The 24,591-nt window shown below is 43.5% G+C and overlaps 1 protein-coding gene across 9 annotated transcripts in view; it reads left to right on the top strand.

Annotated features, from left to right (window-relative positions):
- Window positions 1-24,591, top strand: part of cuedc1b (CUE domain containing 1b) — a 91,783-nt gene that overhangs the window by 58,569 nt on the left and 8,623 nt on the right. For all 9 annotated transcript variants that reach the window (XM_069910208.1, XM_069910209.1, XM_069910210.1 and 6 more), the window contains 5 exons: window positions 13,060-13,187; window positions 15,956-16,082; window positions 16,928-17,099; window positions 18,734-18,826; window positions 21,408-21,488. In XM_069910208.1, the coding sequence (XP_069766309.1) occupies window positions 13,060-13,187; window positions 15,956-16,082; window positions 16,928-17,099; window positions 18,734-18,826; window positions 21,408-21,488 (601 nt within the window). The remainder of the gene's footprint in view (window positions 1-13,059; window positions 13,188-15,955; window positions 16,083-16,927; window positions 17,100-18,733; window positions 18,827-21,407; window positions 21,489-24,591) is intronic.

Raw genomic sequence — 24,591 nt, 5'->3', positions numbered from 1 at the left:
CTTACTAATCACAGAGCACCGATGGCATAGGGAATACTTAAGGTGGTCTGTGAGTGGAAAGAAAAAGGTTTGAAAATCACCAATGTAAGGGGCACGAGGCAATTTATGCTGATCCCTTACGGTAGACTAAAAGAAATTTCATATAATACCACATTTCTGTTTTATGACATGGCAATAAGGTAATCTCAAATCTACAAAAGAGGACGGGCAGATTGTCTATCCCCGGGCCCTGATGAAACCTCCTGAGCTGTCTGATTTGTTCCTCAGGTTGGCCCCACCCTGGCAACGGGTGAGGCTGAACATAGACATGTCTGCAGGGGAATTAAAATGGCTCTCAGCTGAGAGTTCCGGCTTGGACCCGCACGCTGAGCACAGGTCTTAAGCCCTCAATAGACTTGTTCTCCTCAAACCCCAGACTGAAAGCGTTCAGACTCCTGTGAGAAAGAACTGCATGATTTAAGAGACCATAAGCAGAGTGTTTGTATTGGGTTCAGCAGCTCTCGCTACTCCGTTGGCATGGGTTGGTGGCTGTTACGTGCAGGTGATACTTGGCTGCAAGACCTCCCAGGGGGCTCTTGGACTGCAGCGTGTCCCCTCAGTGGCTGGGCCTGGATCAGCTGCACCCAAACTGCTTCCGAGTTTGTGTTGGATCAGATTTGCCAAGTGGCCCGGGTGGGGGGGGGGGGGGGGAGAGGGGGACAGTCAGGTTGTGCCACTCACAGTTGAGTGAGCCCCTCCCCATTCATTGTTCACCAGCCCCACATGCAGTGGGGCAGCACTGGCCTCCAAACTGCCAGGAGGAGTGGAAAGCAAATCTAATTGAATTCCCTTCTCCTGGTTGTCGTCGGCCAGGGTGTGGCTGCATGCAAACTTGAGGAACAACACATCATATTCCTCCTGAAGAGTGAATGTTTAATAAATCCCTGGTTCCACTTTTTTCCATCTCTTCTTTACCTGTTCCTGTTCTCACTTTTGTCTTTCACCCGTTACTCCTTTGCAGTGGTCTCTTCTCCCCCCATCACTCTCCCAATTTCCACCCAAGTCACCCCTTGGCCTCTTGCCAGCCCTTCCCCTTTATTTTTGCTCCTCTTTCCCCTCCTGTTTTCTTCTTGATGAAGGGCCCCAACCCAACACAGTGACTGACTATTTCTAATCCCCCCCGGATGTTGCCTGAACGTCTGAGTTACCCCACCCCCCACCCCAAGCTTGAGTTTCCAGCAATTACAGTTTTTGTGTTTTTTTCAGAAAAGAACAAATGCTCTCTCTCTCCTGCGCTGGCAGGAACTGTTACTTTGCAGACGTTCCCTCTCAACAATGAGAGAGGAGTACCTCTGCTGGATCAGGGAACCTTGAAAGCTCCATAGTAGGGAGGAGTAGATGGAGATGTGATGGAGTAGTGGCCGGTCAGGAAAACCAGCCATCTCCAGGAAAGTAGGAAAAAAGTTAGGAAAAGACAAAGCACAACAAAATAAAATAAAAGAAATAGAAGATAAAGTTACAGAGAAGAGAAAGAAGATGGCACCCCAGAAGGAGAAAGTAAAAACAACCGAAAAAAATGTAGAAAAGTCGCCGGAGAAGAAAGAAGAAGGTCTTACCTGCACGAAGGAACAGTTAGCTGTGGTGGCAAGGAGCACCCAATCCCCGAGGTTAGTGCCTGCCCTGCGGAGTCACGACCTTCCTGCCAGTGGACTTCAAAAATGGCTCTCGGAGCCAAACAAAAGTGCCCACTGGAATGCATGGGGAGTCGTGCATGCGCAGTGGGCAATCAAGAGGAAAAAGAGGACACCAACAGGAGGGGGACTCAGCAGAGGAGTTGGCAGCCACAGCACGAATAGCTGAGGGACACCTGACACCAGGGTATTCAGCTGGAGGACGAGGAAGGCGGCAGAGGAGGGAGCGATGAAACAGACGAGGGAGAAAGACGGAGGGGTGACTGACAAGAAGGTCAATAACAGGAGACCCGACAGACGAGCAGCCCAGGAGGGGAGGACCAGCAGCAAGAGGCGGCCCGACAAAGAGATATAAGCAGCTTATCAGGAAAAACAGAAGAGACACAGACACAAAGAGAAGAAGAAGACACAAACATAGAAGACACAGACATAGAAGAAGAGGAAGAAGAAGACCAAGATCTTCACAGAGAAATAGAAGGTAAAACTGATGGACAGAATATAGATAAAGTTTTTTTTGAAGAACAAATGAGATCATTAAAAGAATGGTTGTCATTAGAATTTAGTGCAATTAAAAGGAAAATGAAAAGAACAGAAGATAAAATGCAAAAGTTAGAACTGGTCATGTCAGAAATAGGGAAAAGAGTAGAGAATGTGGAAGAGGGGGAAACGGCTGAAGAAATGGAAGTAAATGACTTAAGAGAAAAATTGAAAGAAGGTGACAAAAAAATTAAAGAGACACAAGAGTTGTTATCTCAGAAACTTGATATGTTGGAAAATTATAGTAGGCGAAACAACATAAAAATAGTGGGCCTGAAGGAGGGTGAAGAAGGCACAGACATGAAGGAATTTATAAAAGGATGGATCCCGAAGGTCCTGGGAACAACAGAAATGCAGGAAGGAATGGAAATAGAAAGGGCACACAGAAAATTAGCTCCAAAACCACAGGCACATCAAAAACCAAGATCCATCTTAGTAAAATTTTTGAGAAAAAATATACTGGAGCGGGCAAGGAATAAAGTTAGAGGAGATAATAAGCCATTGGAATACAAGGGTCAAAAAATATTTTTTTACCCTGACATAAGTTTTGAACTCTTAAAGAGGAGGAAGGAGTTTAAATCAGCGAAAACGATTTTATGGAAAAAATGTTACAAATTCATGTTAAGACATCCAGCCGTGCTTAAAATATTTATCCTCAGGGAGCAAAACAACTGTTCTCGGATCCAGAGAAAGTGCAAGAATTCACAGAACGTTTGCAGGACAGAAGAAGAAATGAAGAGATGTAACAAGAATGAAGAATGGCGATAAAGTATATATAAAGTTGTAAAATCAATGTATATGTAAAGAACTAAAGAGGAAAAAGAGAAGGGAAGGAAGGAAATAAGGGAGAAAAAAAGAGTGTAAAACAAAACATGTTTTCTGGGGGGGCTGGGGGGTGGAGAGAATAACCGTCATTGCAAAATCAGTTGACACTTGCGAGCAAGATCGCAATCCAAATGGAAAGGGGAGTTGTGGTTGCCCGGCAAGGGATAAGGGACAACTCAGAGGGGGGGGAGCATTTGGGGGTTAAGGTATTAGTGGGTGTGGGAACTGCTGGGGTATTTTATGTTTTAAATGTGTTGTCAGACATTAAGTTTAATAAGGGAAAACTAAGAGATAAAAATGGGAAAAAGGGAGATGGAGGTGGAAAAGAGGTGTAAGCAAAATACAAGATGGCCACGTTGAACTATATGACTATAAACATTAATGGAATACATAACCAAATTAAAAGGAAGAGGCTACTATTGAAGAAGGGAAAAGTAGATATAGCATTTGTGCAGGAAACGCATCTAACTGAAGTGGAACATAACAAATTAAAGAGAGACTGGGTAGGACACGTAGTGGCAGCATCATATAATTCAAAAGCTAGAGGTGTAGCCATACTAGTTAACAAAAATGTACCAATCAAAATAGAGGAGGAAATAATAGATCCAGCAGGGAGGTATGTAATGATAAAGTGTCAGATATACTCAGAATCTTGGAATTTGCTCAATATATATGTGCCTAATGAGGAGGATCAAAAGTTTATGCAGGATTTTTTTTGAAGATTGCAGACACACAAGGAAATATATTGATAGGAGGGGATTTTTACCTTAATTTGGGTCCAATGTTGGATAAAACTGGACAAAAGACAAGTAAAAATAAAGTAGCCAAATTTATGGTTAAATCAATGCAGGAAATGAAACATGGATATTTGGAGGAGACAACATCCAAGACAGAAGGAATATTCATATTATTCAAGTAGGCCCAAAACATACTCAAGGATTGATATGTTTTTGTTGTCGGCCCATATTTAAGAGAGAGTTAGGAAAACGGAGTATAAAGCTAGACTACTATCAGACTATTCACTCCTATTATTAGTAATAGAACTGGAGGACATCCCACCAAGAACATATAGATGGAGGTTAGGGAGTATAGTGAATGCCAAATTGAAACATATTTTGAAATAAACACAGAATCAGTGAAAGACAAATTATATTATGGGACGCAATGAAAGCCTTTATTAGAGGACAGATAATAAGTTATGAAACTAAGATGAAAAAGGACTACAATCAGGAAATAGAGCAGTTGGAAAGGGAGATAGTAAATTCAGAAAAGGAACTAGTAAGAAGGGATGATATAACGAAAAGGAGAGAATTGGCAGACAAAAAAATAAAATACGAAACATTACAAATGTACAAGGTGGAGAAGAACATAATGAAAACAAAGCAAAAGTATTATGAACTGGGAGAAAAAACACATAAAATATTAGTCTGGCAACTTAAAACAGAACCAGCTAAAAGAACTGTATTGGCATCAAGGAAAAAGGACAAACAAATTACATATAACCCAACAGAGATTAATGAAAACTTTAAGGAATTTTATGAACAATTGTATCAAACTGAGAACGAGGGGAAAGATGATAAAATAGAGGAATTTTTAGCTAAAATTGAACTGCCGAAATTGCAAGAGGAACAAAACAAACTAATTAAACCATTTGAAATAGAGGAAGTACAGGATATATTAAAGAAGCTGCCGAACAATAAAACATCAGGAGAAGATGAATTTCCAATAGAATTTTATAAAACATTTAAAGAGTTATTAATTCCTCCTCTCCTGGAAGTAATGAACCAGATAGAAGAAACACAAAACTTGCCAGATTCATGTAAGACAGCAATAATTACAATAATACCAAAGTTGGGGAAGGATCCATTAACACCAGCATCATATAGACCAATATCTCTACTTAACTCAAATTATATAATAGCGAAATTATTAGCAAACAGATTGGCCGATTGTGTACCTAAAATAGTAAAACAAGATCAAACTGGATTTATTAAGAAAAGATGAACAGCGAATAATGTCTGTAAACTTATTAATCTAATTCATGCAGTTCAAGGAAATAAAAAACCAACAGTGGCTGTGGCTCTAGACGCAGAAAAAGCCTTTGACAGAGTAGAGTGGAATTACTTATTTGAAGTATTACAAAAGTTCAATCTTCCAGAAAAATATATAATTTGGATTAAACCATTGTATAATGGACCGTTGGCGAAGGTAGCAGTAAATGGATATGTATTGGATAAATTGAAACCGAGTAGGTCAACTAGACAGGAATGTCCAATTCAGCTTATTTGCAGATGACATCATAGTATACCTAACAGAACCAGAGATATCAATAAAAGAATTACATAAGAAATTGAAGGAATATGGAGAAATATTGGGGTACAAGATCAACGCAAATAAAAGTGAAGTGATGCCAATGGGTAATGCGGATTATACAGAATTTTTAAAAAATCACCATTTAAATGGCAAACACAAGCAATCCGATACCTAGGTATTAGGTTAGATAATAACTTAAGCCACTTGTACAAACTAAATTATCAGCCACTAATAAAGAAATTGCAGGAAGACTTAGAACATTGGAAAGAATTACCGCTAACATTGATAGGGAGGGTAAATTGCATTAAAATGAACGTGTTCCCAAGGATACAATACTTATTTCAAACATTATCAATTCCCTTAACAGAGAAATTATTTAATGAACTAAAGAGAATAATAAGGAAATTCTTGTGGAAAGGGAGGAAACCAAGGGTAGTGTTAGATAAATTAACAGAGAGGTATAATCAAGGTGGTTTTCAGTTACCAAACTTTAGAAATTATTATAAAGCCGCACAATTAAGGTTTTTATCAGATTTTTACCAGACAAGGGAAAAACCAGACTGGACTAAGATAGAACTAGATAAAATAGGGGAGAAGGTACTGGAACATATATTTATAAATGGGATGAAAAGCTGGTGCCATATAAAAACTCACCAGTATTGCATCATTTACTTAATACGTGGAAGAAGATCCACATATAAAGAAAAAAAACGAATTACCAAATACTAAAATTATTATTGACGCAAAATCCAATAATCCCTTGGAGAATGGGAGAGAAAAGGATCAAAAGAATAGAAAATTGTTTTTTGGGAAATAATTTATTAACATTTGAACAGTTGAAGTACAAATATGGAATAACTCATGGTACAATGTTTGCATATCATCAACTGAAAACGTATTTAAAGGATAAATTGGGAAACAGCTTGAGATTACCTGAAGGAAGCAGCTTTGAATATGTGATTACAGACACAATGATAATTAAAAGATTTATAACCAACATGTACATTAAGCTGCAAGATAAGGAAAATGAAATAAACTCTAAACCTAAGCAGAAGTGGGAAAAGGATCTAAACATAAAGATAAAAAATGAAGTCTGGGAAAAGTTATGTTCTGGAACTATGAAGAATACAATAAACACAAGGTTACGCATGATACAGTATAATTGGTTACACGGGGTATATATCACTCCTCAAAAATTAAAAGAATGGGATTCAACATTATCAGATAGATGTTTTACCTGTAAGAAGGAAATGGGAACAACATGACTTGCAATTTGGGCATGAACAAAAGTGAATATGTTTTGGGAAGAACTAAATCAGATATAAATAAAATCACAAAAAATAACATACCAAAAAAACTAGAAATCTTTCTTTTAAGTAACATAAGAAGTAAAGAATTAGGCCACAAATTGGATAAAGCGCAAAAAAAATTCATTATGATAGCCTTAGCAGTAGCAACAAAATGTATAATGTCAACATGGAAAATGGAAGAGAGCATGAGAATACTGCAATGGTACATGGAAATGAATAAATGTATTCCATTGGAAAAAAATAACATATAATTTAAAAAATAAAGTCACATTGTTTGAACAAATTTGGGAACCATACATGGAACATAACAGAGAGAGCTTGCCTACGACCTCCATCCCCTAAAATGAGAATGATAAGAAATGACTAGATTTAGTGTGTAATAAATAGATGACACATTTTTTTGTTTATTTTCCTTTGTGTGAAGATATTGTTTTATGGTTTTATTGTATATGTTGAGTATTTATGGGTTTTGGAGGGGGGTGGGTAAGGGGGATAAAAGGGAGAAAATGCCACCGTGTAAATTTAATGAGAAACATTTGTACATATTTTGGTTGATATGGTTGACAGTGTTAAAAAATAAAAAATAATATAAAAAGAAAGCTCCACAGTAGAGAATGTAGCCGAATTTCCATCATGCAAGCTGCATTTAAAGGATATCAGAAAGCATCCATTTGCCAAGAAAGTACCATGGCCTCAGATTAACAAATCTAAGTTCCCACTCTAAAATAAGAAGGAAGTATTGATTGTGGAATTGGATAAAGGTTTGGCAGCCCCCACCTATCTCTACCCACTCTCATTTTTTTCTCTTGGTCTGACGCAGACTGGGAGATTGTTTCACTGTTCGTATCAGTGACTGTGATTTCCCAAGTGGCCCTTCAATGCTGTGCCCCTCTCCTGTGTTGACATGTCTGCCTATGGCCTCATGTACTGCCAAATCAAGTCCAGCCATCAATTGGAGGAGCAACACTAACAGTGAACATCGACTTCTCCGGTTTCTGCTCGCTTGCTCCCCATTCTCCCTCTCTTCCCTGTCCTTCTTTCCTCCACCCCCTTCCCTCTCTATTAACAGACCCTTCCTGCCCCCCACCCCGCGCACTTGCTGGTGGGCCCTCCCTTCCTCATCCTCCTATTACCTCCTGCCTGTGAGAATGTGCTCCTTCCTCTGCCCCATCTTTTGCTGGTTTCGGTGTGGTCTTCATGTGTGCCCTGTTGTACTTCCCATGTGACAGATTATGTTGTGTTTGTATTGTATGTCGATATGTTTTTGGGAGTTAAATTGGGGCAGGTTTTTTAGTGTAGGTCACATACAAACATTTCAAAACAGATCTCATTTAAAATAATGGAGCTCTGCTCAAGCCAAACAAGGCGGCTCCTGGGGCCCTTTGCAAAAATTTTGGGGAGAACCCAAGTGACCATTAATAGATTGTTGTTTTGAAAAGCAACAGATGAAAGAGATTGGAGGAGTAGTTCAGAGCCGCAGGCTGTCTGGAGTGCAGCTTGCTGTTCTAAGAAGGTCATATGGTTTTGCAAGCAGAGGGAGTAGTTTTTCTCTCAGAGAGAGAGAGAGAGCAGTTCTGCAGTTTTACAGTTCAGCAGCAGCAGTTGGGACTGGAACAGGACAAGCTGACAAGCTTGTGGAAAACCCCCCATTTGGAAGATGAGTTGTGACTGCTTAGTTCAGCCTGGTCAAAGTCCTTGTGGTTTATACAAGAGGAGAGGACTGGCTGCCTAATGTTTCACTTGAAATAAGAGAAGCAAAAAGGAACTCTGTAGTGACCTGAAAGAAAGAGGTTATCATCTGGAGATCCCTGATAGGGCAAGTTGCTTTGGCAAGGCACTGACTTGGCTGATTAAAAGGGATCAGTTTGTGTCCAGGAACAACAAATCTCTCTCTGAAAACTGACAAGAACCTTCCCGAATGATAACCATTTACCTTTCAAACACCAAAGCCTGGTGAAATTCATAAATGTTCTGTGCACAGTATAAGAATTGCCTGCAACCAGTGAACTTGGAGGAATGAGAAGTGAGATTGGACTGTGATCCTGTTTTTATGTTTAAGGATAATTAAAAGCAACTTTTGTTTAAGTAACCATTTGTCTTGGTGAATATCTATTGCTGCTTGGTTTTGGGGTCCTCTGGGTCCGTAACACCCATTAATGGTCAAAAAGATGAGACACTTTTCTCTGCAGCTCTGAGTGTTTTGATAGCAGCAATATACACATGCATGACAGTTGATCAAAGGAATAGGAGATCACACTGTAGTTCTGCCAAATACTAACTTGGCTCCGAAAGAGGGGAAGAGGAAGAGAAACTGGGAAATCACATTAAATGAAAAAAAGATCGCACTTAATTTGGAATCTGTCTGCTGCTAAAAGGAACTTGGAAATTCTACAGGATTGTAAGAGTGTCTGCTTACCACAAAACATGATCTATTCAATGCCCATCCCTTGTGCACTGCCAAACCAAGGTCACCTGCAAATAGGAGGAGCAGCTCCTTATAAATCGGTGAAGGACCCCAGCCTGAAATGCTGGTTACCCTTCCTTTATACACTGCATGTCCACCTGAGTTTCTCCAGGACTTCTGTGCATTGTCAAATAAGTGGTAGCTTTGTCATTTGGGTTGGCGATTCACTGGGAATCTGAAATGTCCTCTGGTGGTTTCCAATAAGATCGCTTTATTGACAGAGCATATAATAGTACACAAAATTACCTTCGGCCTGCCTTAAGGAAAACCTTAACCCGGTGACCTTTCAGAAAGAGAAGCAAAAGTGAGTCCCTTCAGAGTCACTGAGGGGCCATGGATTCCCCTCCAGCGCTCCCGCGGCCTCTGAAGCTACACAGACTCCTGTTCAACTCGTCGGCCACCTAAGCTCCGAAACAATCGGGAAGCCTTCAGTGCCCCAGGCCCTGCTGAGCCCCCTTCTTGCCCTCAGCACCCTCAGAATCCCCAGCTCTGTTACCTGGTTCCCTTGAGCTGGTCTCTAGTGGCGCGGGCAGGACCCCTGACCACAAGTTGCCAGCAGACTTTGTGGGTTCCTCAGCCGCTGAACTTCTTGCTGGTCCACTGCCGGGGTCACTGCCTAACCCCTCCCCACCCACCTCCCCACCCACCTCCCCTCCTCAGTGCTGAACACAGGCACCACAATCTTGGGCCAAGACCCCGAGGTTGCAGGTTTACAAACACCACTGGCTCCTCTAACAGACCATTTAGCGCCTGTATGGAGCCTACTGGCATGAGGATCAAGTGGTTGAGCCCTTCGAAGAAGTGCAGTGAGGTGCACACAATCAGCACGTCGACATGATGGAGTGATTAAATGGCTTTAATTACCAAAAGTCACATTACTGATACACCATTTGGCCAGGTTCCAGGTACAGGAGCATGAGGGGGGATGTCCGGTGCATGCCAGTCTTTATTGGGAAATCCGGGGAAGAGCCAAGGGAGGGGTCAGGTAGGTTCAGGCTGGCCAGTCCATACATCTATACAAATGCCTTTCACCACATCCTGTGTCTCCGATCACCAACAGCAGGACTGTTGCTACCAGCAGCTGCAACGTGCCGCCATTTTTCATTAAAGTGCTCTGGCCCAGGGATCTGTTTTGGAGCCAGACCTTATCGCTAAATTTACTTGTGCAAAGGAACCCAGAGAATGTATCCACATTTACAAACGACACCGGGCATTATTATATTTTGTTGATATGCTATGTTTGCGGAGGTTTGATGTGACATCAGAAACCCTGGCAAATTCTGACAGAAGTGTGGTGGAAAGTGTGTTGACCGGCTGCATCATGGTCTGGTATGGGGACACCAATACCCCTGCGCGTGAACCCATCCAAATGGTAGTGGACACAGCCCAGGGCGTCTCAGGCAAAACCCTCCGCCTCACTGAGTATGTCTGTAGGGAACCCTGCCGTCGGAGAGCAGCAGCGATCATCAAAGACCTTCACCACCCAGGATCTGCTCTGTTCTCGCTGCTGCCATCAGGAAAGAGGTAGAGGTGCTACAAGACTCGCTCTTCCAGGTTCAGGGACAGCTTCCACCACCAGACCCCTCAATGACAAACTTAATCAGGGACTTGTTTAAGGACTTACTTGCGCGTTTTATTGATTTTCTTTTTGTTCTCTCTGTATTGCAGAGTCAGTTTGTTTACATTTGTATTCTGTTTCCATGTTTGCGCTGTGTACTGTTTATTTTTTGCACTACCAATTAGTGGTAATTCTGCCGCACCTGCAGGAAAAGGGAATCTCAGGGTTGTATGTGATGTCATGTATGTACTCTGTCAATAAAGCTGAAATCTAATTGCACTGTTCTTTTTATAATGTGTACTCTCCCCTTTTATGAGTGTAAGAGCTTATTGTCATATACGTAAGCATAATGTACAGATGCATCGAAATTCATTCCTGCTGCACCCACACTGGTATGTAATAATAGTGCATTACCACACTCTTGACAGATAAAAAGATGGATACCTTCACATTTGCAGTTAGTTGAGAATAAATGTAACCTTTCAATAGCGCAGACAGATTCTTTGCTGGTCCTGAAGTAGCTTATGGCCAGGGGAGTGTGGAGAGGTTCGGAAGCCTGACAGCTATTGGGGAAGAAACAGTTCTTGAATCTTGAGGTGCTGAACTTCAGGCTTCAGTACCTTCTGCCTGAAGGGAGCCGTGAGAAGTGTGATGGGGGTCCTTGATGCTGTTGACTGCCTTCTTGAGGTAGCGCCCCACTTAGATGTCTTCAATTGGCATTTAAAGACATTGTGTTTCTAATCATGTCACACATCTCTGGTGTATGGAAAAGAAAGCACCCTTTGTTTCCATTGCACTGAGCAATCTATAGACTGTACAAGGTGACTCTCGTAAAGTGTCTCCATATTCTTGCTTAGAAGAGTCACCTCAGTCAGAGGCTTTATCTGTAAACTGGGTGTTGGGGCGAGTTAATTATAATGTTATTGTTCATCTTTCAGACAGCTCTGTGGAAGGGGAGGAACTGAAGATACTTTCAAAGAATGTGACTGAAAATAAAGTAAAATGCTTTAAAGTTCATAAGTTCATGCAAGTGAAGTTTGTTCAATGCAAGTACAGTGTAGTATTTAAACTGTTTATTCTTAATGCAGATGTATTAGTTAGGCATCGTAAGAGTGAGTCTCAAACAACCAGAAAATATCCTTGTCCGGATTCTACCAAGGGTTTTACTGTAATTAGCTTCTAAAATAAGGGGTGAAGGTTTTGGTAATGACGGATGCCAAGTTGGAAACCGCAGTGAGTTTTGTCGACCTGAGATGGAAATTACTGAGAGCTGTTGATAAATTGAAGGGCAAACTGTAGTAACTTGCTACATTTGACCTTGGGGAAGCACAAGGCCATTCAAGAAAATAAATGGGGATATTTCCAAGAAGGGATTGAATATTGTTCCGGGGCCACTGGAGCAATACACAGGAGTAAATTATGCTTTCGCTGAGTAGGTGAATATTAGTGTTTAATTGCACCGTCTCTCCGACCCATGATCGAGGTACAAGATCAGGATTGCCTTGGAAGGGAGGAGAGTACGGCAGATAATGAGGAAAGTTATAAATCTGCATTGCATCTATTTTAAAATTAGAACAGTAGAAATGATCAAATGGAGGTGCTGAATATCATTAGGGATTTAGAGGGATACAGTATACAAGGAGAAAGAAAAATACACAGAGAAGGATGATCTAATTTTTTAACGATACAACCTGGTAGAAGGCCTTTCCAGTCCATGAAACCCACGCTGCTCAATTTTACCTTGTTAACCTCCTAACCCCCTATGTTTTGGATGGAACCAGAAATCCCGGAGGAAATCCACGCAGGTTGTTGTGGAGCGTATAAGTCCCTTACAGACAGTGTCAGGTTCAAACATGAGTTGCTGTAATCGTATGGCGCCCACCACCGCACTAACCGTCCAAAATTGCCTCTCACGATTGAAGTCAGAAATGATTTTTCTACGCAGCAGGAGGTGGGAATCTGGGCCATCCTGCCCCAACAGGCTGCAGGAGTTGAATAATCAGGACCTCGAGGTTTATGTTGTGCATCAAGGTTGTAAGGTCGAGGGTGGGGTGTGTTACCAATGTGCTGTGTTCGTATTGAATGATAAAACTGACTTCTTTGTATGGATAACGTGACTCAAAGTCAAGGGTCTGGATATCCCTGATTGAGAGATGGCATAATGGGAGAGGTAGTATTGCAGAGTGGTGGGACTGATGATCCACCAAATGGAGGATAAACTTACCTGTCCCTTCACCTGACGAACGCTCCTGTCAATCGTGACTGGTCACAGTTTATAGTCCAGTGCTTTAAATCTGGCAGAAAGGCCTCTAGTCCATTAAATTCCTCAATTTTAACCTCTAATTTTCTCTCCCTCTTTCCTCCCCACCTCTCTCTGTTCAGATCCTGGAGAGGACACTGGAGCCAGACAGTTCTGATGAAGAAGCTCCCCCTGTGTATTCCCCTCCTGCCTATGACATGCACGTGTTTGACCGGCAGTATCAGTACATCCCTCCTCTGCCCCCTCGACGGTAAGCTCAGCCACCCTCCTCTCGCCTGAGCAGGCTGTGGGGGGGGGGGGGGGTGGATCTCTGTGCCCAGTGTGGGTCAGTGCTTTTCTCTCTCACACGGTCACACGTGGGTCAGTGGTTGCTCTGTAAGTACTGTCTATGTCCGCGTATAAGCCGGGTGGTTGTATGAGTGGACCCTCAGAATTTCTACTTAAAATGTAGGTTTTGCTGTATGAGGCTCCCCCAAGTCTGGCACTTCATGCTGCCATTTATTGACGGAGTGAAAATTTGAGCCTTTCCAAGAAATCCTGTCGTTAAGCATTTAACAGTATCGGTTAAAAGTTTAACCGAACCGGTAACTGGTCACTGCGAGATTGGCCAGACGAGGGAGTGTAAACAGAACGCATCCTGGGACCCTGGCTGATTGTTTCCCGTTCAATGGCTGTTGCAAAGGGCGACTGTTAGCTTAGTTTGCTGTGCAGTTATTTTCTGGTTTGTTAGACAGGTTTGTAATACTGTTACATTGCCAGCGATCGGGACTGGGGTTCGAATCCCGCACTGTAGTTACGTCTTCCCTGTGTCTGAGTGGTTTCCTCCAGGTGCTCTGATTTCCTCCCACCATTCAAATTGTGCGGAGGGTTGTAGGTCAATTGGGTGTAATTGGAGGCTCGTGAGCTGACAGGGCCTGTTACCATACTGAATGTTTAAATTTAAAATTTAAATACAATTTTATCATTTTAAAAAATCATTACTATTACTTCAGCTTCGCAAATGTAATTTTCAGGAAAAAAATATTTAGTGTTAGGACCATAGGAGTTGTGCGAGTGTTTTATGTTGTTCTCCATTGCCATGGGGGGATGCTAAACTACAGGATATGCAATTCAGATTTTATAGTTGGTGGATAAGACAACCCATGATTTTGGGGTGACCTTCATAAGGTTCAAATTCCGTCTTGTACACTGACATATATGGCAACTATTTCTTGCTTTAAAAGCTCTTTCTTCTGCTCTTGGTGTCCATTTACTGGATGTACTCATGTAAAAGTATATTTTTTGCCATAACGTTCTGGAATCCTCCATTTATCTCGAGTAAAAATTAACCCTCGACTCTCACCTTGGACTTGGTTGCCCGCAGGTCAGAGCTCCCGACTCCTCTAATGTGGGCTTGCACCTTAGCCCCGGCCACCCTCCCATCGGAGCCCCTGAAGCCTTGAACGCAGACTCTTGCCTCCGGCCCCCACTGCCCTCCTGTCCGACACCTTGAACGCACGCGGGCTCTCACCCCGGCTACCTGCTCATTGGACCCCCTGACACTTCAAACACCTATTTCCCAGCCGCGCACGGTCCGGAGCTCCGTATGCCTCCAACAACGGAGATACTTACCGCGGCCTCAACCTCCCCCTTTGTAGGACACCCAGACCCTATAATTACTTTGATTCATTGTGTTCCTGTTCTTTATTTGTTTCAAGATTATTTGGACTTCTGCTACTGATAGGGTATTTTGGATTCTAGTGTGAATTTCAGCCCCTCAGAAGTGTTACCCATGTCATAGTCGAGCCCTTAAATTTAACATAAAGTCCACAAAATTCGATTTTTACATGAGTGCATATGGTACAAATCACTCTTATTTTTGCCACATCTTGGTCAGATTATTGCAAGTTATAAAATCCCTGTTAATAACAGCACGCATTTTTGTGTCAGTGGTGAAGTTCATCCAACTTTTCCACTGTTGAGAAAGAGGAACTCCTGAACTCTACTCTTAAATTGCCTTAGTTTTTTGCTGTTTAACTGTGCAATGAAATATTATGTAGAATCAAAGGCAAGAATGAATGATTTTAAATTGGGGACCAGATTACATCCAGTGTCCGATGAACTCCAATCCGTCAGCGTACTTCAACAGCCCTTGTTGCTGATGTCCTTGTGCAATATTCTACCACCCGCCTCGGATCCGCGTGCTGCTCCATGTGTGTCACTTCTTTCTGTGAAATTTGAAATAAAGTCTGCACGATCAGGGCTGGCACTCACTGGGGGCTCATGTTCGAAGCAGGTTGAGGATGTTTTGCGCCTAGGATGTACTGGTCCATTGAGGGGCGGAAGGAGGTTTGTGTGGGGCCAAAATGGCACGGAGCAGACCATCCTACCCAAGCATTGCCACCAGAGATGGAGTGCGTGACTTAAAACCATCGGGCCATCAAAGATTCGGACTTGCAAAATATTCTTGCCAGTTCCCTCTGCCTCCTTTCCTGGTGTAGCCAGATAGGCAGATTTGGAGGGATATGGGCCAATAATGCAGGCACACAGGGCCAGCTCAAATAGACAACATGGGCATCATGGATAATTTGGGCCAAATGGCCTGTTTCCATTCAGTATGACTCCACAGTAGGACAGCTGGTTAAGTAACCATGTTAGTGTCCTGGAGCCTGGGCAGTTGATCGAGTTGAACGAGTTCAAATCCAATCAAAGCAGCTGAAGAATTTAAATTCATGTATTAAAATAAATCAGTTTTTTTTTTAAAAAGCTAACATTAGTAATAGCCATCATGAAACTACCATAAAGAAAATAAATATAATCCCACATATTTCCTCCAGGGAACAAAAGCTATTTTATCTGTTCTGTCCTACGTGTGACCCTGGAGCCACCAATATGGTTAACCCTTAATTGCCTGCCTCCCTCATTACAGTTAATAGTAACATTAGCAGCCGTGGACAAACTGGTGAACAATAAAATAAAACCTGCTGTGCACATCTCAGCTGATTGTGCATTGAATTCTAGGCTCTATTTTGCTTGCAGACTTGACATCCAGGATTCTAGTGGGAGCCAGTCACAGAGACGGTATCGGAACTGGAACCCTCCGTTACTGGGTAATCTTCCTGACGACTTCCTGCGAATTTTACCCCAGCAACTGGATGTAGTGAAGGTGAGCTGGATTTCCTTTCTGAGGTTAGGGACTCAAAGCCCAGATACTACACTGAAAGGGATGGTCGCAGAGGGTAACGGGGCAACCGATCCGTACTCCACAGGCAAGCGGGTGATCTTGGATTTGCTGGAGAAACTCAGCATGTCAAGCAGCATCTATAGGCGAAGAAGCCATCAAAATTTCGGGTCTTTGACCCTTGGTTTGGCCCCAGAGCTCCGACCCAGTCCCTGAATAGTACAGGGTTAAACGAGAAAGTCTGCAGATGCTGAAGTGGAGTGAAATGCACAAACATGCTGGAGAAACTCAGCAGGTCTCACAGCATCCATTAGAAGGACTCTGGCCCGAAACATTGCTCTAACCGAATCAACTCAAAATAACAGTTACACGTGATAGCTGACAAATATGTGGCCCAAACCACAGGGAAGCAACTACTTGAACTCCGCACCCTTTTCATGTCGCATTTTTGTAGCCCCACATCCTCCTCATTCCAAGTTTAAATGGTCATGAATTTTGATGGTTGGAGGGGTTAAGAAGGGAGATGTTATTGGCCATACATGGTCTGGTCTGGGATGTGTGGATGTTCAGCATTGATAGGTAGTGTTGAACTTCACAATGCACCATGCCGATGGCTAGTTCTGCCAGTCATTGTTGCAACTGTTGCCGTGGGAATGTCCATTGGACACCAGCAACATGAAGTTGCCTGGAATGTCCCGAGTCCATCCAATGCTCCCATCTGTTATTCCGGACCACAACATCTGCTCCCAAAACCAATCAACTTGTGGTCAGTGCTGGTCAAGGAAATGATCCCTCTGGTGTTCATCATAAAATCTGCTCCTTCCCTGCAGAATTCACAGAAGGCCAAGACGGGGACCAGTCAGGAGTCACGAAGTTCAGCTGATCAGGAGCGGAAGATGAAACAGTATCTGGAGGATGAGCGCATTGCACTCTTCCTGCAGAATGAAGAATTCATGAAGGAACTACAGAGGAACCGCGAGTTCTTGCTGGCACTAGAAAAAGGTAGGCCAAACCCAGGGAGGCTTTGCAAAACTTCCATTCCCTTTGTTCTCCCATGGCCGATCTGGTGCAAGATCCCTCGATTGAAGGGCTTCCCTTGGGTCAGTGGGATCCGTTTGATGTTATTTTGCTTCCAGCTTTGATTTATGCACTCTTTACATGTCTACCAGAAGGATGCTGTGGTTCAAGGTGGCATATCACCACCATCACCTCAAGGGTGGCTCAATACAGCCCATCAAAGTTGGCATTGCCAGCAGTGACCACATCCCCAGGTCGAGGTTAAAAAGTAACTTGGTACGCGAAGCTCCAATTGGGAAATGACTTAAACTGGACTCCAGGTTAATTTTTGGCAGCAGCGAGGAAAATGGAGGATTCAGATTTATTGTCAGAAAACATCCATGGGATCACGTTCAGCCCTGAGATTCTTTTTCTTACGGGCAACGCAGAATTATCACATATTGGTAATGCAAAAAAAAAACCTGACTCAACATACAAATGTAAATAAATAAACTGTGTAATTCAGAGAGAAAAAACAAATCAATAAATTGCAAAATTAAGTGTCCTTAAATTAGTCCCTGATTGATTTTGTTGTTGAGGAGTCTGAACCTGGTGGTGCGAGTCTTGTGGCACCTACACCTCTTTCCTGATGGTGCCATCGAGAACAGAGTATGTGCTGGGTGGTGTGGGTCCTTGATGCTTGCTGCTGCTCTCCGACAGCAGCGTTCCCCGTAGATGTTCTCGCTGGTGGCAAGGGTTTTGCCCGCGATGTCTTGGGCTGCGTCCACTACCTTTTGCAGGGCTTTACGCTTAGGGGTATTGGTGACCCCATACTAGACCATGATGCAGTCGGTCAACACACTTTCCAGATTTTTGCACATCTGTAGAAATTTTCCAGGAGCTTGCCCATCAAGTTGTCCTCCACCAGTCGGACCACAGTGGTTCACCATGCAGCCTGAAGCCATGTCCATTCTGGTCACTCATTTGGACACGAAAAGGCAACCCAAATACCATGGAGATGGGGAGGGGAGAGGGAGGGGGATGTCATTTTAACCTTTTCCCACCTGGCAAAAAAATTGTAGCAGCTGAGAATTTTAAAACCACTCCAGAGTTCTGAAGTGAGTGTAAATAAATGTGACCATAGAGTTTCAGTGTTGTTTAAAACATGTGCGATTCATAGTCATCTTGTCTGGAAGGAAACCAGCTGACATTGCACAGTCTGGATCACACCAGTCTTTCAAAAATGTGGTTGAATTTAGAAATTTTAATTTTTAAAATGTAGACATTCAGCAAGGTAACAGCCCACTGGCCTGTGCCATCCAATTACACCCAATTGACCAACAACCCCTGGTTTATTTTGAACGGTGAGGGGCAACCGGAGCCCCCAGAGGAAACCCACGCAGACACGGGGAGAACGTACAAGCTCCTTACAAACAGCACTAGATTCGAACCCGTGTCGCCGGCTCCATAACACATTGCTCTGACTGTGCCTGTGGCAGGCAAATGAGATGATCAGTCCAGGTCCAATCGGGAAGACCAGTAAATGCCTGAGATGTCAGGAATGAACAGAAAAATGCCAAATGCTTTGAGTCACTTTTGGGGGGTTCATTGTAGGTTGTGACTCTGTCTTCTTCCTTCAGATCGGCTCAAGTATGAATCGAAGAAATCGAAGTCGGCCAGTGCGCAGGAATCTTTGCCCAGCGACGACGTTAGTTTGCCTCCAGCAGTTCAAGGTAATTCCAACATCAATTCCTTCAACTTATGAGCCAGATTATTTGCCATTGTGACCCATAAATGATTTAATGCGGCCTACTTTTAATGAGATCTGTTCAGCTCCTAATAATTTTTCAGCCTTTGCTCTTTGATAAATTATGCAATGCTTGGTGCTGGCACTACTGGCTGTTCACAAGGCAAATCTGGGCTCAGATGGACCCTTTACACAGGTGATTGACTATGGTTGAGTGGTACCCAGCATTGGAGCCATGCACAGCTGAACTCTTAGGAAGAGGGTAAAACACGAAAGGGCTGCAGATACCATGGGGCGAAATGAAAACAGGGTGCTGGAGAAACTCAGCTGGTCAAGCAGTGTACTTTATATGGGCTAAATGTAGGCAGGTGCTCGAACAAAATGGTTGAACAAAATGGAGAGAGGCAGGGGGAGGAGCATGGCCCCAAAGGCAGGAGGTAAGAGATGGATGAGGGAGGGAGAGCACACCAGTGAGCAGGGGGAGGAGGGTTGGCTCTGTGAATGAGGCCATAGAAGGGTAACTCCCTGATTGGAAAAGGAAGGGTAAGGGGTGGGGAACTGGAGGAAAGAAGGCAGGAATAGGGAATAGGATACTACCTAGCTGAATAAACAGCCAGTGATGTCAGTAATTGGAAGATTGGGCTCCACGTTGATTCTCACTTAAGTTCATCCAAGAATGAGCCAGTAGAAATGCTGGAGGAACTTGGCTGGTCTCACAGCATCCATAAAAGGTAAAGATATACACCACGGTTTCTGTTAAAATTCACCCCCCCCCCTCATCTTCTTCCCTGTCTCCTTTCTTTCTCTATCTCTCTTCTCCCCCTCCCCGACTTTTCCTTTCACAGAGCCAAAATCAATTCTCATCTTTCCTCTTGTCATCCCCAATTAACGCTTGTTGGTCTGGACTCTTCCCCCTTTCTCTCCCCAGTCTTTAATTCAGACACCTGCCTGCTCTTTGCTTGTATCTCGCTGAAGAGCTCAGGCCCGAAACTGGCTGAGTTCTTCCAGTATTTCTGTGTTTTTACTACAATCGCTGTGTCTGCAGACTTCCGTGTTTCAACCTTTCAGCAGTCCAGGCTCACCGATGTGCCTTCAGGAGAAAAAGAAGTCCTCACTGATCCCATTTCAGAATCACCTCACTGCTCAGTGCCCCAGTGGGCCACACTCTTTTAAGTCAGAAGGTTGTTGGATGGTTCCCATTGCAGAGATTGGAGCATGGGATGTTCCTGTGCAGTATCGAGGGCCGACCCTTAGCATAAAGCCCTGCAAAAGGTAGTGGACACAGTCCAGAACGTCATGGGTAATGCCCTCCCCACCGTCGAGAACATCTACAGGGAACGCTGCCGTCAGAGAGCAGCAGCAATCATCAAGGATCCACATCACCCAGCACACACTGTTCTCGCTGCTGCCATCAGGAAAGAGATATCAGTGCCACAAGACTTGCACCACCAGGTTCAGAGACAGCTGCTGCCCCATCACCATCAGACTCCTTAAGGACAAATTCAATCGGGAACTCATTTTCGCACTTTATTGCGTTTTTTTCCTCTCTCTCTGTATTGCACAGTTAGTTTGTTTACATTTCTTTGTTTAAAGGTATACGCTGAGGCAGTTTTCTTTTGCACTGCCAATACGTAGTAATTCTGCCTTGCCCACAGGAAAAAGGATCTCGGGTTTGTATCAGAATCAGAGTTTATTGTCATGAGCAAGTAACGAAATTCAGTGTTTTGCGGCAGCGTCATGGTGCAAACATTCTTATAACACTCTTACGACATTACTATAAGTAAAAAAAGATAATGGATGAAAAGTAAGGCAGTGTCTTTGGTTCATTCTGGAATCTGATGGCAGTGGGGAAGAAGCTGTCCTTGTGCCGCTGAGTGCTCGTCTTTAGGCTCCTGTACCTTTTCCCCGATGGTAGCAGAATGAAGAGGGTATGGCTTAGGTAATGGGGGTCCTTGAGGATAGAGGCTGCTTTTTTAAGACACCATTTATGTTCTCTGAAAATAAATCTGAAATCTGGGGTGGGTGGGTGGTGGTGGGGGGAGAACTCCACTGTCAGGGGCTCTCAGATGCTGGAAAAACCTCCTGCCCTCAAGTGGATCTAAACGATTCCAAGGGATAATTTTGAAGAAGCAGATTCTGGCCAAAGTTTACCCCTCGGCCAACATCCTTAACATGCATCATGTGGTCATTAACACACGAGAACAAATTGGTCAAATTTAATTCCAAATAAACCCAAAACACATGATTTGCTTTTTATTTTTTTAAAAATCATTAAAGTTCCAGAAGGCAGGTGAAATAAGAGCGTCCTTCTAAACCTGGCTTAAATTTACTTCATGTTCAACTGCGAGTTGATATAAAGAAATAAAATTTTAATTGCTGTCTGGACAGGTCATTTAGAAATAATTTAAGGTTGGGTGTGCTGACAGGTCTGCATCTTATTTGGCTGTTCTCCGGTGAGTTGTGTGTTGGGTCTGTGCTTGACTGAACACTGCTGACAAGGAGCCAAAGTGATGTGAAAAGGAAGGGTTTGGAAGCAAGTGTTAACCCTTTCCCTCTGCTCCTTACAGCTGAGTCTGGGGTTGCTGAAGCAAGCGGTGCAGCACTTGATGAAGCCTTATTCAGGGACAGGCTAAAGCACATGGGAAAATGTGAGTCTTTCCGGAATTATTTTCCTCTTAATCACAAATTATTTGGAGTTTGTGCTCCACGGATGCCAGACTTCTTCCCACGGGCAGTGAGAACGCTGAATGGCCAAAGGAGCTGCTCACACAGACCCTCCGAGACTCGCGTATTCATGAAACAATATTTGCTTATTTGTATGAATGAATATTTGTCCTGCATATGTATTGTTTGTCTGTATGTGTGTTATGTCTGGTCATGCACCTTTGTATTTTGCACCAAGGACCGGAGAACGCTGTTTTGTCGGGTTGTACTTGCGCAACCAGATGACAGACACCACATTTGTCTGTCAATATAACCTTCCTTTCTGTCCTGCCATTGGCTGATTAAATCCATCCAATTGCAAATTCACCCCCCACCCCCCCACCACAGTAAAAACTTCCTTCTGCTTTCTCTGAAGACCATAAAAGGGTAGCGATTTCTCCTCATGAAAGTGGGGTAATTTCTCCAGTTAGTGAAGGATAGTTACAGATGAATTATCAAACATAAAACGTTATAGCACAGTCCAGGCCTTTCAGCCACAATGTAAACCAACTCCACAACAATTTAATCCTTCTGTCCCTCACAACCATAACCCTCTATTTTTCTTGCAAAAGAGTCCCTATTATACCAGCCTCCACCACCACCCTTGGCAATGTATTCCCAGCATGCAGCTAAAGAAAAACCTTTGACATCTTCCCCTAGCCTTTCCATCACTCACCTTAAACTGATGTGCTCTGGTGTTGGTTATTGTTGCCCCGGGAAGAGGGTGCTGGCTGCCCACCCTATCGATGCCCCTCATACTCTCATATACTTAACCGCGTAAATTCAGTCTAGTGTGTAAGAGGACTTACCATATTAGCTGCAGTCTGGGTGTCTATGCCCTTAATAACCGTGTGATGTGACAGTGAGTGGCTCCTACCCTAACCCACATTCTGGAGCCAGAAGCATGTCTCTCTCATATTGACAGCTCAGCATCCACCCCAAGTAATTCAATTACCTTTCAAAGTTGTTCATTCCTGCATTTCTATAGTTAGACCAGTGGTTCTCAACCTTTCTCTTTCCACTCACATCCCACTTTAAGTCATCCCTATGCCATCATTTGCTCTGTGATTAGTAATGGATCACTTAAGGTGGGAAGGGAAGGTTGAGAAGCACTGAGTTAGATTTTGAAGTTGAACACTTCTCCCTCCATTGAGATTATGGATGCAATCCACCTTCCCATAACCTCTAATTCCCTTCGGATCTGAGAGGCGTATCCATCCTGCCTTTGAGCGTGTGCATTGACTGAGCCGTGCACTGGAGATTTCCAGTTGCCCAATCCTGGGGGTGAGGTTATTTCCCCATTATTGTCTATCTGCCTGCCCTGCAGGAAAAGGAATCTCAGGGTTATATGTGATGTCACGCACGTGCTCTGACATTTGAACTTAGAACCATCTTCTTAGAGAGATGTCTCGAGAAGTCTGACCATATGGATTGTCTGCACAACATTTTGGTGGAGGGATAGTGAAATGACAGCTTGGATCCAAAGTGAACGTTTGAAATGGGACCTAAAACCAGCCACCTTGTTTCTGCTCCTTGTAGCTTCTAATCAAGTTTGTGAAAGCTTCGATGACGCTTTCCCCAGAAGTACATCGAACAGCTGATATAGCTTGGGGGACAGGCCCTTTGGCCCATCTCGTCCATTCTGATCTGGCTGTCCATCCGAACTCATCCAGTTTGTCTGCCTTTTCTTACTTCCTCGCCCTTTCCTATTTAAGAACTTGTCTGTTGTGTGAGGGAATAGATCTGATGGGTCTCAAAAGCAAGGTCCCTGAACACAGTCTGACAATAAATGACCTTATTTACAGAAGATGCACGTGGGAAGATTGCTGCGCGGGCACCCCCCCCCCCCCCCACACTCACACACATACACACTCACTGTGCTGTTACATACAATCAAGCAAAAGAACCAATATGATACCCGTCACCCGTTGACTCAGTGCACGTCTCTGTGCTACACTAACTATGAAGCCCCCAACCCCTTACTAGTGCCCACCTTACCAAAAGATTTCTCCAGCACTATTCTATGGTACTTGGTCTGGGGTGAAGCTAGGTGATCCCTCAGAGATGGTGAAAAGAGAGCAAGAAAATGCTATGCGTCCTTGTTTTATACAGTTCCTATCTGGGGGTCCAGCCAATAATGACCCTAGGTGATCTAAATTATCCAATGGCAAGGTGTGCACTAATGGGTGGCTGGAGTCCAACCTTGATCAACAGGTGATGTGACTTCCAACTAAGGTTCAGACAGGAAGGACTTGTGACCACCCGCGATACGCACATTCCAGACAGTTAGAGACGCTACATTTCCTCCACACACAGCACTGTCTAAATGTTTCTTCACAATTGTACCCTCCTCTTCTGCTTCTGATAGCACATACCAAATACCCACCATTGCTTTAAACCACCCTGAGTTTTGGGTTCCCTACTCTGGTGGAAAAAGACCAACTATTCACCTTATTATTACCTCTATAAGGTCATCCCTCAAATCTCCTGTGCACCAGGGATAAAAATGGCACAACCCATCAAAGTTCTCCCATTTGGGCAAACTACAATATGAAACGTTTTTGAGGCCAATTTTAAGTTAAGTAAAATATATTGTCATCTCTGATCCTTGGTACAAAACACACAGACACATGACCAGACATAACATATTTACATGCAGACAATACATATGCAGGACAAGGTTTCATACAAGTAGATAAATCAATATTGTTTCATGAATATGAAAGTTTCGGAGGGTGAGTTTGAGCAGATCCTTTGGTCGTTCAGCCTTCTCACTGCCTGTGGGAAGAAGCCATTCCTCAGCCTGGCTCTGATACTCCAATACTGTATTCTGTCATCTACAATCATCAGTCATCACCTAGAATGATAATCCCATCCCCCGGCCAGAGGTAGCTGGTGAGCAGTGGATCCCTGTCAGCTATCCCGAGCCCTCACCTGACCACATGGAAGGGGAGGACAAAATCAGGTAAAACTCTATCCTTTGTGGATGATGGGCATTTTGTGATGCTGGAGATAGCAAGGCAAAGATTCCACAGAAGAGAAGGCAAA

Source organism: Narcine bancroftii, chromosome 14 (assembly GCF_036971445.1).
Source record: "Narcine bancroftii isolate sNarBan1 chromosome 14, sNarBan1.hap1, whole genome shotgun sequence".
Taxonomy (NCBI): Eukaryota; Metazoa; Chordata; class Chondrichthyes; order Torpediniformes; family Narcinidae; genus Narcine; species Narcine bancroftii.
The sequence above is the reverse complement of the archived record's forward strand: the minus strand, read 5'-3'. Positions and strand labels throughout refer to the sequence as shown.